The sequence below is a fragment of the Stegostoma tigrinum genome, chromosome 2, assembly GCF_030684315.1.
Source record: "Stegostoma tigrinum isolate sSteTig4 chromosome 2, sSteTig4.hap1, whole genome shotgun sequence".
Lineage (NCBI taxonomy): Eukaryota > Metazoa > Chordata > Chondrichthyes > Orectolobiformes > Stegostomatidae > Stegostoma > Stegostoma tigrinum.
The window spans coordinates 15,695,290-15,715,586 of NC_081355.1; the positions used below are offsets into that span (position 1 = coordinate 15,695,290).

The following is a 20,297-nucleotide window of genomic DNA, read 5'->3' on the forward strand; positions in this document are numbered from 1 at the left end:
ATGTGTTCCTCTGGTTTATACATTTATGAAATGTACTCCTCATGAGCACCATTCAGATGTTAAAATTACTTGTGTTGAAGGTAACTTGGCAACTTATCAGATATCAGATTTTTCTCACAAAACAAATTGTTCTGTGATTGCACCAAAGATCATAGTGTGTTTTCCCCCATACCTTAGTGCTGCTTTTCCCTCCACTAGTTAATTTGTTGCCATAATTCAACTAGATTTACTGAAAGTTGCGTGCCAATGAATGCATTTTATAAGTAAAACAAATGACGAATGTTTATGTAGCAGTGGTCACACACAGCCTGTTTCCAGCCAAAAGCAACCGTATTCACTCAATACGTTGTCAGTTTCATTACAAACTGTAGACTATGAACTTCAAAGATTACAGTATAATAATGATTGCAGTGAATGCATTTAAATGTTAGTGACTCACAGATTCACAATGCTGGATTAAGCATTAGTCTAAGAAGTTAGCTTGCTGGTTGAACTTTTACTGGCATTTCTGGCATTTCATTGCTAAATTTTTTTAAAATTTAAAAGTCAAAAGCAGCCTTGTTGATTCCAAGCTTATATACACATTATGTATTTTGTGAACCTTTTTCTGTTTGATGGTTATCTGAAATGTATTCTCAGGCTACTGCTAAACTAATTTTCCACTTCATTTTCAAGGTACCGTATTCCTTGCTTTTAACCAGAAAATATTTCACTTTGGCTATGCTATTGGCTGTATTCTGTAACAATCAGTAATTTTTGGTTTAAACGTATCTCACTGGAATTACAATGCTGAGTATCCATGACAATCACTTTTCAATGGAGGACCTTCAAAAAGTAAATTTATTGATGATTTGTGGCATGTGGCAGTGAATGTTAACATTAAATAGGTTTTCTCATTTGGCACCCAGTTCAAAATGTTTACAATTACAATTATAGAGCATGATTATATTTTTCTGTATTTGCCTTGTGAAAATATAGTCGTGTTTTTGCGTGTCGGAGGAGTGGAAGCAGATTGTTCTAACAGAAAAAGTGAAATACATCTTCCTTTTGAGATACAATATCATATTGCAGAGTATTGGTATACATTTTGCTGCTGTCATGTGCCTTCAGGTGATCAACAGGGTGTGTCTGTTTAGATACCATAAGTAATAAAGTTGTTCAGCCTTGCTCACCCAAGATAGAAGACAAAATGTGCCAAGTGCTGTCAGAAAGTTGCTGTCAGTTGACAATGCCATACTAGCATTTCAAACCCACAAACACCTTCATTGGCTAATAGACAGATTTTTTTGTTATTTTAGTAAAGATTTTGATTTAACCTTTGGCATTTGGAAGGCAAATGTCATGGATCAAGATGTTGTCGTACCTTCGTCTATCACATTTGACAGCATAATGATGAATGATGTTGAAAGCTTCATATATTTAGGTTCAGTGATCACTAATAGTCTGTCATTTGATGCTAAATCAACTCGTGCTTCACAATTGCAATAATCTGTCTGAGAAAACAATCTACACATCTACTTACCCTGCATCTTCCATTGCACTGTTCTACATTGGTGAGATCTGGACAGTAGGTGCTTAGTAAACAAATGAATGTGTGGTTTCCACATCATTGTCTAAGTTATGCTTAGTATCTCTTGGCAGGACAGGGTCACCCAGTCCAATATCTTGGAGCATGCCAATTCTCTCAGAGTAGACTCTTCGCTAATTCAATGATGTCATGGTTCAGCAACACTTGGGAAACGGTCAACGACCAAACAACCAAAGACCTTCAGTATAGTGAAAAAGCCACTAGGTCATGATCTTCTGGGGTGGCCATACATCCATTGCAATGATATGTAGAAATGAGATATAAAAATGGTGGATATGAACAGTGACAGCTACCAACAACCATGATCTCTGGAAGCTGATTTTTTTTTTGTTTTTTTGGAAGGCTATTGGAAGAGACCAGCAGAAATGAGCAGTTCAGCTATCCAAGAAAGAATCCTATTAAAACTGGGCCAGTAAACTTCTCAACCTACTATCTTGCTCTGCAGCAAATGCTAACAAACTTGGTCACCATGCACAAACCTTTGTTTTGTGTGATAGAAGACTGCCACTGTGAATGCAGTGGCTGTTGCACTATTCATACAAACCTACTGTTTAGTGTTGCAGTCTGAAATGCAAACTAAGGGAAATTAGCAGCTACATTTTCATTTTGAGATACCTTCAAGCCATCATTTTTTAAAAAAGCACATGCAATTTTGCATTGCCTAAAATTAGAGGTATGCATTGTGATACTGGCATATAGTCTGCACTGATCATGTGGACATGTCCAACTGGATTTCAAAAATAAAATGTCAGATCCCACCAAGCAACATCTCCAACTACTGCATTTTTGAAGCAGCATCTTTTTTAAAAATTATTTTATTGTATTGGCAAAACACATTCGAATACACACTGCCACCTTGTGGTGGATGCTGTGCATTATTTCATCTTGACACTTCAATTTTGATCTGATTTAATTTGCAGCTTGTTTAGTGACAAGCAAAGTGACATCTTTTTATTGAATCCATTGGAAATTTTACTACTCAGCCTTTCAGTATTTATTGAATTTTGAATCAAATGGTACAATTAAAAGAAAATGGACTGCATAGACTTGTTGTATATTTTTCTCATGTGCCATTTAGACTAGTGTGAGTACTTATAATATCCAAATCTTGGATGATTGGATTCATTTCTGGAAAGAAAAATAACACTGTGCAGTCAAAGTTAAGGAGTTATGCTGCCTTGGTACTTAATCGATTCTACAGTGAAATAATTTCATAATATAACATTAAAAACTGAAATTCTTTGCGATAGTTTCTCGTGCTTGTGTCAAGTTGATCTTTGTGAGCTAGAACATGGCCACTCTAGTTGTTATCATCACTTGTATAAATTCAGCATTTCTATAGCATGCTTTCCTTTTAAGGTTTTGAAAAAATCCACTTATAGGTTATGAAGTTTCTCTAATGTTGTCTAGGAGATGTAGAAATCTAGCGTTATCCATGCTGTGAGTGAAATTTCAAATCGGACAGCTATGCCAGAGCTAATGTAGACCTTCTGAGGACTCATGGCTGTTTTTCCCCTTATGTTTTTCTCAGCTTGCAAATTATGAAATGATGATGAAGCCTTGTTTTTGGCACATTATTGCAAGTATTCTTCTCTATATATGTGATGTTACTACCTTTTTTAGAGAAAGTCTAAATACTGACATTTTAAACAATAAAAATACTTGAGTATTTGAGTAGAAGTTCTGTACCTCTGTTGTGTGCGGTGTGGCAAGAGCTGATTGCCTTGTATTATGACCCAGTTTTATCCTACTCCTATCCTGATTGTGATAATATTAACTTTCCCCTTTTTTTTTTAAGATGCCATAAACTGTCAGTGGATGATAGGCAAATAAAACGTCAAGTTTTTTTGTGTTTATTTCTATCACTGTTTCAATCTATAAATGTACACTGTTTGATGCAGGTTTTGAGGTAGAAATAGTGGTGAGGCCATTAACCTAGAAATCAAGGGGCTGCTTTCCAAGTTTTGTTTTGCTCCTTCATAAACTGCTGTTTAACAGTACCTCATTTGAGTGGCTTGGCATTCACATATATAAATAGTTAGGAATTTGCATTATCTAGCCACTAAATACTCAGTAAACACACCAGAGAAAATTTGTCTTGTTTACTCAGTATAAATGAATTTTAATGCCGAGTAATGTTGTTGTAACTTGTACCTGAATCTCTTGGTGGTTTGTCATGACCATTTATTGATGTATATGCAGAGAGAGCCAGCTTTGGACGGCCTAAGACTGTACTCTGAAAAATCACAAGTGCTCTGTCCTTACATACACCTTAAATCACCTATACGTTACTCAACTCTAATCTTGTCAGTTTGCAGTCACATGTTAAACAGAAATCCTATTGTCAGTATTAGCTCCTGCAGGACATACATCAGGTATTGTTTTCAAAAATCCATTGTTTTCCATATCTCGCTGATAGATTGTGCAGTCCAGTCTACCTCTTTATATTGACCACACTCTGACCTGTTTATTTGCCTTAGTTTCATTCTCTATCAAATGTAGAATGCGTATGCTAATCTTCTGTTCTATGGGGAAAGAACAGGAAAGTGGGTGTGAGGTGTGTTGGACTAGCTGTGATCCCGCTGACAGAGCAGTCTTGAGTCCTTTTCTTTATGCCATTGTTTTCCTTTCTGCCTATCTTATTTCACTAAAAGGCTTTTCATTTAACCCTTTCAGTAAGTAGTACTATCCAGAAGCTGATCAGTAAGGATGCTTAAAGAGAATTCCATTGGCTCTGGCCATATGGATACCAGACCTCTGCAGAAGGTCCAAATTTTTGGCTTGCTAATTACTGAAAGTTATAATGCAAAACACCCATTGCTGTGATTGTGTAATTTTAATGTGTTCGGAACCATTCTTTCGTTGCTAACAACAAAATGTGTCATTTTTAAAAAAAATATTGTTTAAAAAAACTTACAATTTGAGAAGAAAGTTTAAGTTGAATACAATTTAAAGTATACTGTGCAAAATAATTGACTTAATTATCTATTTGCATTAATAGACAACTGTGAAATACTTTTGTCATAGTTTTAATTCAGAATCCTGACTGAAAATACCTAACTTATTCGGAATCTTTTTCTTTAATAATGATTGCAAGGCTTGTTTTGGAACTGAAGTGAGCGTAATCTGTTAATTTACAAAGTTGACAGAATACTTTTTAAAAACTTATCCCTTTTAGAAATACCACATCTATAAATTTGCTCTATTGTAGGTTTAACAAGCCAGCTGAGAACTCCTGTACATATTTAATTTTAATTCCTTTTGCAGAGGCAGAATTCCTCAGAAGGACCTGGAAGGATTGTTTCAGGGTATGAGCGGTGATTTTACTAGTGAAAAGTTTTCTGCCACCTGGTATCTGATAGAAAATCACTCTGCTACAAGGTTAGTTAAAAGACACCATTAGAATATGCATACTGAATCTTTGTTGTCATTTGAGTCAACTTTTTAAATGCCTGTTTAATAAAATTGTTGTTTTAAAAAATGCTATCTGTGCTTAACTGCTTTTACTTATGACTGGGGATAAGGTTACAGCTTCTGGTATTCAGGTGAGGTGCTGTCTATGGTAATGCTGTACTAAACTTTGACAAAGCCATTTGTTGAAAAGTTCATCTTTATTTCCGTTAAAGGCAAATAGCATTGCCCTGGCACCAAATAACTGCATCATAACAGCATCTTTTCCGACTTGCACAGAAGTAGACTATAAAACTGATCATATAATTACAGGCAGATGGTTTCTAAAATGTACTTTCAGTTGCTGAGAAAACTGGCTGTGGTATATTTTAAAGTGAAAGTTATTCAGCATCACACTGTGAGGTAGATGGAGCAACAGTGCAGTCTTATTTTAAGTTCTGCAAAATGTTTTCCAGAAAATTTTAATGCTGAGTATTGTAAAAAGAGCTGAAGAAATACATGGAGCCAATGGATGTTTGTATCAGAATAAGTTCAATTATTTGATGTGGAAACATTCTACAATACCGTCATTTAAAAAAATGCTTCTTTGACCTATGTGCAGAGGTTTTGTGGTACATACAAACTAAAATCTTTCTCAAAGGCCCATGTAGCTGTTATCTGGAGCAGTGAAATCATTTGTCATAATAGATGGTCAGATAGTTGTGTGTGCACATTTTTAAGCATGACATTTAGAAGTTGAATAATGAAAAATTCAACATAATTTCCTTTGGTTCTGCAATTATGTTGTTAAATTTACCGAAGGAAAGGAACAAACCATAAATAGAAAATTAAATGTTTGAGGCAATAAATGAAGTCATTTTTCCCCCTGAGTCTTCTGACCGGTAACCACGTGAATGTTCACCTGTCAAATCTCAATCTACGTATTTTATCCAGGTTTCTTTGAAAATAATTAAACTCTTTTCTATTCAGTATCTGGTTGTAAACCTTTATATCACATGCAAATTTAGTAAAATTGCTACATAACCCTGTTCCAAATCTTATAAATAGTAGAGTTTCCAAAGTAGATTTCTGTAGTTTCATTAATTGGTTCCTCTTTCAGGAATTGGGCACTTTTGTGTTTATTACTACTGTTTCTCTGTTCTGTTGCCAGCCCACCTATACAAGTTAGCCACTGTTTGGCAACCTCTAGGCCTCCTTACTAACCTAATGTGAAAAATTTTGTCAAGCCCTTTAGACAGTTTAGGTAGATTATATTTGCTGGATTAACTTGTTCACTGGCTTAGTTGCACCTTCAAAGAATAACTTCTGGTTTTTAAATTTTAAAAGAAACATTAATGGGATGTGGGCATCACTAGCTAGGCCAGCACTTACTGCCCATCCGAATTACTGTTGAGAAGTTGGCAGTGTGCTGCCTTCTTACACTGCGTGGGCTGCAGCAGTTCATCTAATGGAAGTCATTTTGGGTGTACCTGCACCTAATATTTTGCAGTGATTCAAGAAGGCAGTTCACCACATCCTTCTCAATGGCAAGCGTGCCCACACTCCATTAATAAACTTTAAAGAGGTATTATTTGTACTAAACTGCCTCCTTGATACTTGTACTTAAATACTGCCAGTTATTTTTCCCACTATTTTGTTCCTTGGATTGTAGTTGCTGTGTGCAAGATCCTTTTAAGCTACGGACAAAATCAGAAGATGCTGGTAAAGCTCAGCAGGTCCAGCAGCATCAGTGGAGAGATATCAGTTATGTTTCAGGTCAAGTGATCCTTCCTCAGAAATGCCCACTCTGGTTTGACTCCACAGGTGCTGCCAGATCTGCTGAGCTTTTCCAGCAATTTCTATTTTTGTCTCTGATTTACTGCATCCATAGTTCTTTCGGTTTTCCTGCAAGCTATGTGTCTTAAACCCTAATTCGCAAATGTTTAGAAAACTCTGAGAAATAATTATTTTCGAATGTATAATTTTTTTCATTTTGGGTACCATATGGAATTCACTTGCTATTGCTATGTATGAAGCTGGACTGAAAATTGTTTTTAAAAATTCAGTTTAGCTTAAAAAAGATGCTTTTGTCCTCAAAGGATTAATTAATTTTGACTTGACTTGAATATTTCAACTGTTTGTGCAGTATTAAAATCATGCTTTTGTACCATGGGAGGCTTCTTTAATAAATGAAAAACAAAGTATGTTTTTTAATTCTTGCTATTTTTAAAATCTGTGATTGGTTGTGTGGAACCACTAACGAATTATTGTAGGTTATACTGTCATTTGGCCTGAGAACCCTGCCCCGTGAATGAGCAGCTCAAATTCGTAACCTGGTCCGTTGCATAAAGAAAAGACCTTATTAACATAATATAGTAGTTATGATATCCATCCACTTTTGTACCAGTTTTGTTGCCCAGCAATCCCATTATAGAATCCCGTAATAGAATCATAGAAACATAGAAGATAGGCATAGAATATAGAACACAGAACACAGAACATAGAACAGTACAGCGCAGTATAGGCCTTTTGGCCCATGATGTTGTGCCGACCTATTATCCTACTAAGATCAGTCTACCCTGCATAAGCTACATTTCATTATCCTCCATGTGCCTATCCAAAAGTTGCTTAAAAGCCTGTAAAGTATCTGACTCCACTAGCATTGCTGGCAGCGCATTCCACATGCCCACCACTCGCTGTGTAAAGAACCTACCTCTGACATCTCCCCTACGCCGTCCTCCAATCATAGGAGGCCATTCAGCCCTTCGAGCTGCTGCGCCATTCTTCATGATCATGTCTGATGTACAACGCAGTAGCCTAATCCTAATTTGTCTCCATAGCTTTTGTTTCCGTTTGTCCCAAGTGCTATAACTAGCTGGCTGTTGAATACATTAAATGTTTTGGCATCAACTACTTTTGTGGTAATGAATTGCGTAGGCTCCCCACTTTTGGGTGAAGAAATATCTCTTCATCTCTTGTCCTAAATGGTCTGTTTCGAATCCTCCGACTGACTCCTCGTTCTGGACACACCCACCATCGGGAACATCCTACCTGCATCTACCTGTCTAGTCCTGTTAGCATTTTACACGTCTGTATGAGATTTCCCCCACCCCGCCCAACTTCGTCTGAGCTCCAGTGAAAACAATCCTAATCTAGCCAATCTCATATGTCAGTCCTGCCATTCCAGGCATCAGCTGGTTAAACGAGTAATCAGTTTTGTGTTTTTTTTTACCCTTCATGCTTTTCTAATTTATAATGTTCTTCTGATTCCTAACTTGGTGAGTTATCTCAGCAGATCGGTAGGGCCACCTGCAGACTTCCAAATTTTATGTTTTTTAAGCTGCCTTAATCATTTTCATATGCACATTACCAAACTGGTATTATATTGTGTTACTTTCTACAGAAACTGTATTCCATAGGAGGTACCTGTAAGTTAAATCACGTTGCACTTGCATGGAGCCTTTCAATGATTTAATGATTATAGGGGAAAATATTTATGGGCTAACATTCAGTGAAATCTTCCTGACTGAGGAATAAAATAGATATCTTTATAAAGGAATCCTTTGTTCTCTTTCCTGGTCATGTATGATCAAATAATTATATTACAGAAGATTTCTTGCCATTGTCTTAAATAATTTTTAAAGATTTAGCAATGGTTTAAATTTTTATTTTCATACAACATTGAAGCCCAGTTATTCTTGTTGGCAGCGAAAATTGGGTGGTGCATCATTTTGTCTTGCTCTGAGGAAGTGCTTATTGTCTGAAATATCAACTTCCCTTTTAGAAACCGTCCTGAAGATTCAAACACTCAAGTTCTTGAGGTCATGCACAGAGGTCTCCTTTATTAATTCCAAATCCATGAAAAGAAATCAAACAATAATGCTGACTATGAGATTTTATTTCTGAAAATCTTGTGTAATGAAACATGGGGTTTACATGCAATGAAAAAGATGGGTTGAACCACAACTCTTCCTTTTTAAAGCTGTAGTTTACTTAACCCAGGTGCGGGGAATGGTAAACTTTGAGAATTTTGCTGTTTTGGTTAACTTTTGTCTGTTTTCTCCACTGAAGGAAATTGATTTGTGCTTAAAATTACTTTCCTGCCTGAAACTTTTAGCAAGTATAAACAAAAATTTCCACAGTCTAAATTTAAAACACAGGTAACAGGAAGTGACAGTCCAGTCTTAGCTCTAACTACCTATAAAACAACAAAATATGGGACAAGTGACTTACAGATGCCATAATCTTATTGTAAAAGCATTAAATGATATTTGCTTGAAAGCACTAATTTTGTTTCCTCTAAGTCAGTCAGTTGACTAAAGGATAGTAGCTGACAATACTGAATAAAAGATGCATGATTGAATCAAAAAACCAGAAACAGTTGTGTACCAATTTCATTCTTTGAGGCCCAGGAAATTTGTTTTTCTCACTCTCAATCTGGAACTGACTTTTACTGAAATAATGTCCTATCTTAGAGTTTTGTTACACCAGAAATGGAGAAGGCGAACATGTTTTGAGAATCTTCAGGTGATTAACATGAAATTAAAGCCAGAATTAGCTGTTCACCTCAGTCCTGCAGTCCCTGTAGAGATCCAGAATATCATTGGTTTCTTAAAAATGCCAGAAATCCAAATGTTGTGTTGAATCGTCATGAATAAGTTCGCTGAAACTTATGAGGCTTCCTTGGTATCAAACCTGGAATATTGTGCACAATTTTGGTCTCCCTGCTTTTGGCAGTACAGCAAAAGTTCACAAGATTGGCCCTTGGGATGGGAGGTTAACTAACTTGGGCATACATTCTCTCTGGAGCAGAGAAGAATGTGGGGTGATCTGACTGAAGATTCAAATTAAGAGGAGGCGTGACGGAGTAAAGTGTAATTTCCTCTGCCTGTTAGAAATGGGGGCATAGTTTCAAAATAAGCGGCTGACCAATTGGAGTTGAGATAAGAAATTTCTTTACTTGAAGGATTGCCAGTCTTAGGAATTCTGTACCCAGAATGTTGAATATGTGCTGAATATATTTAAGGCTGCTAGATAATGGTTTTTTTTGGCATTTCAGGGAAATGAGGACTGTGGGGGCAAGAAGAGTCTATTTTTAAGATCAACTGTGATCATATTGAATAATGGAGCAGGTTTGAGGGCCGTATGGTCTTTTCCTGATCCACTTTCTTAAGCTATGTTCTTACATGAATCTGTTTTGTTTGAAACCTGCTTTTAACAATTATTGACATGGGATATGCGTTCCAGACTTCAGAATGGATGATAGTGTCTTCCCTGTTTTGTGATTTAGCTGCTGAAATGAAGTTTTGGTTATCTGGAGGGTGTGATGTATGTGCTACTAATTCATCGATCAGGAAATGTAAATGAAATATTTTTGTCAGTTACAAGTTATATTTTGCTTATCTGCCCAGTTATTGATAATTTGACTGAGAAATGGTAGAATGAGATATTGTTAAAATTTAGCAACTGGAAGTGGTATTTGGTGTCCTGAAATGCTTTTAATGATATTAAATGGGTGATATTTCCAAAGCAAGTGACCTCTGCCGCCAAGAAGCAGAAGGGTAACGAATGTATGGCAGCATATTGCATCCAGCTTCTCTCCATCTCACATGAGCTTAACTTGGTCAGATATTGCATTTGGTCAGTTTTGTTGGGTCAGCATCCTGGAACTCGTTATCTGAACACTACTGTAGGAGCACCTTCATCACATGGATGTTAATTGTTCAAGAGTGTGGCCTAACACTTTTCATCAAGAGTGTAGGGGTGAGCATAATGTGCCAGCATCATCAGCAATGGTCACGTCCTAAGAATGAATGTTTTACAAATTAAAATGCATGTCGATTTTTAAAATTTTTTTGTTGGATGTGTGGTTGGGAGGAGGTTGGGGAAAGACTAAAGACACCTCTGTTTTTGCGTTTACTTAAAGAAATTGGACAAATTTGGTTCTCCCCCCCTCTTTTCAGTGATATAGTATCTTACTGTTGAAGATTTCGGAAGAAATGAGGCAATTTGTCATACTTCTGTTGTGCTATTTGTTTTTAAATTTTGCATTAATATGCTACCTTTTCCCCTGTTTTCACATTCCAGCTTTGATCAACTGAAAGTTGCTGCAAATTATTTAAGGAAGCAAGCAAACAAGAAGAATGAGGGGAGCTTAGCCTATGTGAAAGGAGGCCTCAGTACATTCTTTGAGGCTCAGGATGCACTGTCAGGTAATTGTTTTGTTTGTGATCTTGTCTCAAAAATGCATTTATTTTTCAGGGTACAGAACAGAAGGTAAAATTATTCTAATTGCAGAGGTAGGAGATGAAAAGAAAACAATTCTTCAAGTCTTGTTTTCTCATTTTTTGAAAAATTCACAAGCTTTTAAAGCAAATGATTAAGACTCACCTGAGAATCTCCACTTTTATGCTTTCAAAGCTTTTTTTTTAACTGTTGCAGTGTCTCTCATTTGTCAGAGCTGATGTTTCTCATCCTTAGTGAAAATCTATTTTCTTTATTGTTTCAATATTCTTCTTTGATCTGGCTATAGTGCGCTAACAGTGACTTAATCATCGCTATGCAAATTTTCATTGTGAATTCTTGGTTTTGATTTTTATGCTCTTAATTGCAAACCGGGAATGTTCTTGAACTTTTCATGCATTTATCTGTAATTGCTGCTTTGAGGAATTCTGCATTTGAAGGCCTGGTGGCATATGTGGAGACAGGATCTAACTTTACTGTTTCAAGTGTCAAAGCTTCATTGGATATTGCAGATAAACCATGCTTAAAAACAGTAGGGAAGGGGAAAATTTGCATATTGGGAAAGATGCAGGACGATCTGCAGAATGTTGAGTGTTTGAATGTTTCAAAAACAGTTCATGCTACAGAAGAGGAAGTGCTGGAGGTCTTATAAAACAAAATATAAATGTGAATAAATCTCCAGGACCTGATCTAGTGTATCCTAAGATGTTGTGGGACGTTAGGGAGGAAATTGCTGGGTTCCCTGCAAAAATATTTTTAGCACCTGTAACTACAGGTTAACTACAGGCAACAGAATGACTGCAGAGTGGCTAATGTTATGGTTTTGTTTAGAAGGGATAAAGAGTGAAGCCTGGGAGCTATAGACTTCGGTGATGGGTAAGTTGTTTGAGGTGATTTTGAAAGATAGGATTCATTTTGAACTTGGAGAGGCAAAGAAAGACAGGAGAGTTAGCATAGCTTTGTGCGAAGAAAGTACTGACCTGCAAATTTGAGTTCTTTGAGGGAGTAACCAAGAAGATTGAGGGCAGAGGGGTAAATGTTGTTTACTTGGACTTCAATAAAGCCTTTGACAAGGTTTCTTGTGGTAGACTAATTAGTAACTTTGGATCACGTGGCACTCTGGATGAGCTTGCCAATTGGATACAAAATTAGCTTGATGGGCAGGAAACAGAAATTGATGGTGGACAGTTGTTATTTGGATGGGAGGCCTGTGACCAGCAGTGTTAGACAGGGATTGGTGCTGAGTCTAGTTTTGTTTGTCATTTTATATAAATGACATAGGTAGGAATATGGAAGGCATGGTTGGTAATTTTGTAGATGACTCCAAAATTGGTGGTATAGTGGACAATGAAAAAGGTTATCTAAGAGATCTTGATAATTGGGTCAATGAACTGAAGAATGACAGATGGAGTTTAATTTGGATGTACGTGACATATTGCATTTTGGTAACATAAACAAGGGCAAGACTTGTATTCTTAAAAGTAGGCCCTTGGGTAGTGTTGTAGAACAGGGAGACCTATAGGTTCAGGTACATAATTTTTTGAAGTTTGTGCCATGACAAGATGGTTAAGAAGGAATTTAACATGCTTGTCTTCTTTGCTTAGACCTTTTGAGTATAGAAGTCAGGATGGCATTTTGAGGTTGTATGTGATGTTGGTGAGGCCTCTTCTGGAGTACTGTGTTCAGTTCTGGTCACCCAGTTATAGGAGGAATATTATTAAGCTGGAGAGGGTTCAAAAGAGATTTACTAGGAATGGAAGGTTTGCGTTATGAGGAGAGGCTTGATAGGTCAGGACATTTTTCATTGGAGCGTAGGAGGTTGAGGGGTTATAGTGTTTTATTAAATCATGAGGCGTATAGATACGGTGAATAGTAGGTGTCTTTTCCCCAGTGTTGGGGATTTCAAAACTAGGTGACATTTTTAAGGTGAGAGAAGAAAGACTTAAAGACATGAGGGGCCTTTTTTTTAATGTAGAGTGTGGTTCATATGTGGATTGAACTTCCAGAGAAAGTGATGGATGTGGGTACAGTTACAACACTTGAAAGACATTTTGGATTAGTCACACAAATAGGAAAGTTTTGGAGGGATATGGGCCAAGCACAAGCAGTAGGGACTAGTTTAGTTTGGGATAATGGTCAGCATGGGCTGATTGGACCGAAGGGTATGTTTCCGTACTGTATGACTCTGACTCATTGAGTGGTAAGCCACCTGTTGTGCACAGAGATGAAATGGACTGAATGGGATGCATCTTATAATGCTGAGGGAAACATTGTAGAAACACTGGCAATTATCTTACACTCCCTCTTTAGATGCAGAATGATGCATGAGGACTGGAGAATTGCAAGTATTTCATTTCAAGAAAGGATAAACTCTGAAATTATAGGTCACTCAGTTTAACTTTGGTGGTGGGAAGCCTTTTAAAATGGTAATCTAGAACAAAATTATCAGTTATTTGGACAAATGTAGATGAATTAGGGACAGCCTGCATTGATTATAGGCAAATTGTGTTTAACTAATTTGATTTTCGATGAGATGACAGCATTCACATCATCTACATGGACTAACAAGAGGTATTTGGTAAAGTACTGCATATTAAGCTTGCCAGCAAAGATGAAGCTCTGAGAACAAAACCAGCAATAGTAGCATGATCCAGACTAAATTGAATGGTAGCAAACAATGAGTAATGGTAGATGCTTGTTTTTCACTCAAGATGGTGGGATTTCCCACAAGTCAGTAGTAGGATGTGATTTTCACGACAAATTAATGACTAAGAGTTTGGAGTACAGAAACAATTCCACAAAGGTGAAGGAATGGAGACCTTGTCATATATGTACATTAATTGTTAAAGGCAGCTTGAGAAAATCAGTAATAGTGTGAAAGTATGCTAAAGTAAGGGAGTCATAATAAATCTTTATAAAACACTGCAGTTACGTTACCCCCAAATCCATTAGGGTAGTGTACGGGAACAGAATGGAATTGGATAAGGAGGAGAATTTCTAGGGCTCTTTGGAGAGGAGAGGTGAGTAAAACTGGCTGAGTTGCTCATGCAAAGTGAGAGCATCAATTATGGCAAGCCAAACAGTAAGTTCCTCTGTTGTAACCATTCTGTGACTGAATGCTTTCCGTTTAAAATCTGTTTCCACGGGTGAACAATATGCAGCATTAAACTTGTTCATATTGTTTTTTCAATGTTTTGAATTGACATCATGTAGGCTTGCTGAGTGCTAAAAATGTTGTTCAGAAGATGTTAAATGAAAGCAGATGCAGCACATTTTTCCTTGAAAACTGACAGTTTGCAGAAGTGCTCCTGCTAAAAGTGTTGCGACAATTACATATATCTGTCAGCCTGTTTCCTCCTCTACTTGTTGCCTTTAGTGGGTGGGCAGTGCAGGTCTAGTCAAGTGCCAGTTTGCCATAGGGCCAGGAAGTTCTTCAATCCACGTGTAGATCATGGTCTATGACTTGACTAGTACCAAAGGTTTTTCTGACTAGTAAATTAGGATTCTAACACTAACTTTGTTCTACAATAGACAGTCAATGACTGAATCTGTTCATTTTACCTTCTTCATTTCAAATGGTTAATCATCTTTGCTTTCATATGAGAAATGGCCTGCACATAAACATTTTTTGGTTAACTACAGAGCACAGTACTTTGAATTTCATTATAATTCTGAAAGTGACGCAGTTCAATTTCTTTTTGAAAAAGCAATTAGAAAATGGGGCTAGTTTTAAGGGTTGATGGCTTGCTTGGATTACTTGCTCTGTCTACTACTGTATGGAATGATAAGCAGGCTCGAGTTTTTGCTAACAGTCAGCCTCCCTGAAGGTTTGGTGCTCAGCTGGAAGCTTACCATTTTACTCATACCTTTGGTGACCTGTTCAGTTTTTTTCTAATAAAAATCAGTCTTTGGAAGCTTCAGTACACAGCCTGTCAATACATTTGAAAATAATGCTCAAAATCACAGCAGGTCAGGCAGCATCCGAGGAGAGAAAGTTAGCTAACGTTTTGTTTATAGATGACTTCTTGTCTATTTCCTCATTTGATGACCTGTGACTGCTTAAATGCTGTTTGAATTAAACTGTAGAACACATTTACTGAAGTTACACCTGGTTCCAAATGAGTGTCAGTTGAGCTGAATTGGAAATTTAGATTGCAGGATTGTTAAGAGAGTAGAGCTGAATGTTGTTGTGGGGACAGGGAGGGGTCTTAGCAATGCTGTAACTCATTAGGTGTTAATCTTGATCTCAGCTGGTTCTTTTTCTGAAATGTGTACAATAACCATTTTGAAAGTAAAGACACCTGCAATAAATAGGGCAGCTGATGTTAGTCCCTAAAGGTTTTGATAATTTATAGCTTTTATTGTGTATGGGTTTATGTAGCGGTAAATTCACCTGTGCAGGTTAGCTTTAAAATTGCATCCTGACATTTAAAAGAAAATAATGGAAAACAACATGTTGTTTAGGTTATACTTTTTTTTTTGCTGGTTTTGCCCCAAATAACCTCCGATCTGAGTGCCGTTGTCTCGTGATACTCAGTTGTAGCTATTTGGGAATGATTTAAGTGTGTCTCTATTTTAAGCACAATCGGTTGTAGCTGATCTCTGCTTTGCATGTCCTTGACGTGTACATTCTTGATACATTCTACTCGAACCAGAACCAGTTGATAAATATCAGTCGCTTTAAAGAGATTGTGCATTCATTTTAGGACAGCAGATGAAAATTATCCTTTTGGAGCACTAGATTAGTTAAGCATTCTCAAAAAGACTACAATGAACAAGATGGTTTTAGACCACCATCTCCTAAAGAAATAAATGCACGCTTCAGGTGTGTGAATTTTAATTTGCCTTTAATAGTAAGCCAACTTATTATGCTCAACCTATGAATGCATTTAACAGATGCACACAATTTCTAACTTTAGTGCATCTTCCTAGAAGTGACAACTGTCAGGTGGGGACAGATCATTCCAAGTACTCATTTCACTCCAAAGCCTGTACTTTATCAGTGTCCAGCACCTTTGAAATAGTGAACCAAGCTTTTAGTCTGGGTTAATCTTGTATTGGGATGAGTTATTGATGTGCTTTTGTGGCTTTTACTCTTGGTTGCAATGAATAGTTGTTCTGAACCAAGATTACTTAATGTGAGCAATTAGAGGTAATAAGTGTAAGATTTTATAAATAAACGCAATTGAATTAACTTTCCAACTGTTGGTTGCTCCAGTCATTCTGGAGTTGCTCCCACTTTCATTTGTACAGATGGTGCAGCTTTGTCTAAGACTATTCTTTGAGCAAAAGAGAAACATTTTTAGCCTCTTTAGCTTTCTGTAAGACAGGATAATTCTACCAGGAAGACATTCCAAACTTTTTCCTCATTTAAAATCAATGCTGCTTTGAACCAGAGCATGACTGTATGTCACCCTTGGCTTCACCCATTGCAAGACACAGAAACTTAAGACTTTTGGAAGCCTTACAGCTGTTCCCTGAGCCAAAATAAACAGACTGCCAGGATAAATGGCAGCAGAGATCATGCTTTACCTAGCTGGTCAGCTGTAGTATTTCCAGTGAAGACTGAATTTGCAGACCGCAAGATTCCTGATGAATGGTTTCAGACCACCTTCCCCTGAAGAAATAAAGAACAGGCTTACACCTAATGGAATTTAATTTGAATTTGGTAATAAGGCTTTTCTTTGTGCTCAACTTTTGTATGCTTTTGACATAAAAGCAAAAAGTCTCCGGCTTCAGTACATTTTCCAAAAATGAGCTGCCACAGATTTGACATTTCCTGAGGGCTCGGGCAGCATAACCGCATAGATGTGTTAAAAGATGGTGTACAAGTCAATTTAGGAAAGAGTCAGTTTAACATTCTTGAGGCTTTAAATGTTAATTTATTGTGCAGATGCAAAACTAATTTGAGAATCTGCTCCCGAATTTAGATGCCCAAGTTTAAATTAAAGAATTATTAACATAAGAGAAGGGAATCAGAGTCGCATTGTTTCACATTTAAAGAATCTTTAGATGTAAGCTTGGGCTTATAACCTAGGAGGTTGTATGGAAGGTGTAAAGTTGATCACCTGTACAAAAATAAAACTGTGTCAGTGCATCTTTCTGTTAGTTTGTTTCGTTGACACCTTGTTAGCATCTTTACCACTTGGGATTGCTGTTATGAACAGATTTACTAAAAGACGTGACCTTCATCGCCCTTGCTGAACTGTAAAATGCCAAAGATGAGTTATGGTCATCTTAACTGGTCTGTTGTTGGAAATTGTAAAAGCCATAAAAGTTAATTGGGAAAACTTCTTTTTTTTTAAAAAGAAGTGCCAATGACCTTGCCTGTGACATGCCATGGCAGTGCTAATATGCTTTTGGAGCATGACCTGTTACGCAATAGCAATTTTGAAAAAAATTTTTAATCTTGTTATGCAGGTTATTTTTGTCTGCCTGATCAGTTGCAGCCAGAACTGAGAGAAAGGTTATACGAGTCTGATTGTGGACTGTTGCCACTAATACTGTTTTGCTGTACTAGTCCCATCGCCCTGGTATGGGAATGTCTTACCCCAGAGCTTCAAAAAAAGGGGTTTGAGTGGGGTTATGACCTGTATCTTTTTGTGGTTGTGAACTCGAAGACCATAAATGCAATTCTGAAGCTCTGATCTAAACAGTCCTCTGGTCTCCACCGCTGAGAAATAAGGCTGAAATAAGGATATCAGTAATGCAGAAGCAGCATCTTGCCAGTATTGTTTCCAAAATGGTGAACGCATCTTTGCTTCTGCTTTCATTTGCTAAATAGTTAAACTAGGTATCTAAACAATGGTAATCCAATGTAATTATCTACTTCAAATCAAGTCGATCAGCTGATATTTTTATACAATAAAAAAAGGTTGTATGGAATGAATTGACCGTGATGGAAAGATTTTTATTAATTACAATAATCTTGAGTAGACTGAGTTTGTCCAGTAAATCCATTTAGAAATGAGGTACTTGAATAATATATTCAGGGCTGATAGCCTGGCTTGTTGTCATTGATTAGAGTGGGGGATCAGCATTTTTAGTACTGGAATTGCATTCAGCAATTGAATAAAAGTTACGACTGGGAGTAGGGTACAATGAACTATTCTTGCAAAGTTCAAATCAGTTCTTTTTATGTATGTTTTTGGTTTGTATAAGTAATCAGCATTCCTTTATGGAGTATTGCAGAAATGAATTGCACTGAAATGAAGATACTAGGTATCAAATATTTCCTTGTAGTGACTCATCTCTAACATGTGACACACCTTTACAATTTGTACTTGCGTTAGATTTTTGTCTGTGTTTGCTTAAAGTTGCATTTGAGAAAACTGAAACGGACAGTCTTACAAACAATGGGAAAAACAAACCTTGTGTAATGACAAGTAACTGACTCGATGGGCCAAATGGTCTCTTTCTGCACTATAAGGAATCTGATTTGAATTAGAAGCATGGATAGCTGATCTTTTGCATTTATGTTCTGTATAAAGTAGATGAATTCTGAGTGGGGTATTCTAGTGTAGGTTGAGAGAATATTTGTAAATGTTCCAATAAAAGTAATTAAGATATTTTGCATTAATAATTGAACTGTGCCTTTCACTGTCTGTGTGTGGTTTCTTTTGCTAAAGGTACTTGAATGGTGTTTTGTCTTTTGTTTGAAACAGTTTTGTACTACCCTCCAAAATTTATGATACTTAACTGCTTTCTTGAAGACTTGGAACATTTCTTTATAAACTGGTGCCATCTTTAAAACCAGAAATCTATTCCAGATTAGACTGTGTTTTTAAATGAGTCATTTAATTTAGAGGGTAATGTAAGTACTGATTGTCATTTATTTGGTTTACTGCATGTACATTAGTAGGATGCTATTGGTTTATAAAATAGAATGCATGTTCAGGAATGATAATGTTCTGTTAATCTAATTGATCTAAATAATTAATTGTAATTAAATAGTTCAAATAGCATGAACTTCATATGTGAAATTTGAGCAATTTGTAATTTTCATCTGAACCCTGTGATTAGGTTACATGTAATCATGACCTTGTATTCACATTTTATGTCACTCAAAGTTTATAGTTGAGTACTCTTGTTAGTGTAGACTTAAAGTTTGTTTCATATCTTGATTGAGATGTTTTACATATAAATGCTAATGATTGTGGCATTACTGCAGATTCATTGAGAAATGACCCGGGCCTAATAGGAAACTTGATCTTATAAAAATAATTGTTTTGAAAGTTATATCATTTTCACTGTCCATTTTAATAGAAATTATTTTTAATACATGCCTATCCAATGATATATCTTAACACAGTTGATAGCTTGAGTGGTATTTAGGTTAGTATTTGGTTTAAGTTCAGTTTTGTAGTGATATGCATGTGTAAGATCCATCTTTTGGATGGTTTTGTGCTTGCCTGTGCTTTCCCACTCCTTGTTGAATCAACTGTTTGGGGCTATCCTAGCCGATATACTCAGCAAGGATGAAATGGCGAAATCTGAGCTTTTAGACCTTGGGAGAGGAAAGAATTGGCGCAGATTTCGTACCTGTCTAATTAATGGAAATAGCACAGTAAAAAAGAAAGAAGGATTAAAATGTGGTTATTTGTGAAAGGGTGCTATAATGTTTTAACAGTCAGCTTGTTGAGAAGCAAAAAATGCTAGAGAGATAGCTATAATTATATTCATTGTACATAGACCAACATTTGGCTTTACTACAAACTTTTATTGTGCCTCTGTGTTTATAAGTTAACTACTGGTGAAAAAAGCCACTTGACCCACCAAATTCCCTAATTGCTGAAACAAATTTGTTTTGCTTCATTATTCCTTTTGTCAGTTTGTTCAGTATGTTGATCACTCTGCATGAAGAAAAATAATCTCTCTATTGGTCCTGTGTTTAACTTTTAAGTATTTGACATCTGTGACAATTTTTGTAGTTTAATTTAAAGTAATAAAGGTTTGCTTTTTTGATTGGTGATAATGGGAACTGCAGATGCTTGAGAATCCAAGATAATAAAATGTGAGGCTGGATGAACACAGCAGGCCCAGCAGCATCTCAGGAGCACAAAAGCTGACGTTTCGG

General features: G+C 36.6%; 1 protein-coding gene across 4 annotated transcripts in view; it reads left to right on the forward strand.

The window, feature by feature from the left end:
• Nucleotides 1-20,297, forward strand: part of exoc2 (exocyst complex component 2) — a 288,874-nt gene that overhangs the window by 73,097 nt on the left and 195,480 nt on the right. For all 4 annotated transcript variants that reach the window (XM_048560701.2, XM_048560683.2, XM_059652609.1 and 1 more), the window contains exons 5-6: nt 4,856-4,969; nt 11,066-11,190. In XM_048560701.2, the coding sequence (XP_048416658.2) occupies nt 4,856-4,969; nt 11,066-11,190 (239 nt within the window). The remainder of the gene's footprint in view (nt 1-4,855; nt 4,970-11,065; nt 11,191-20,297) is intronic.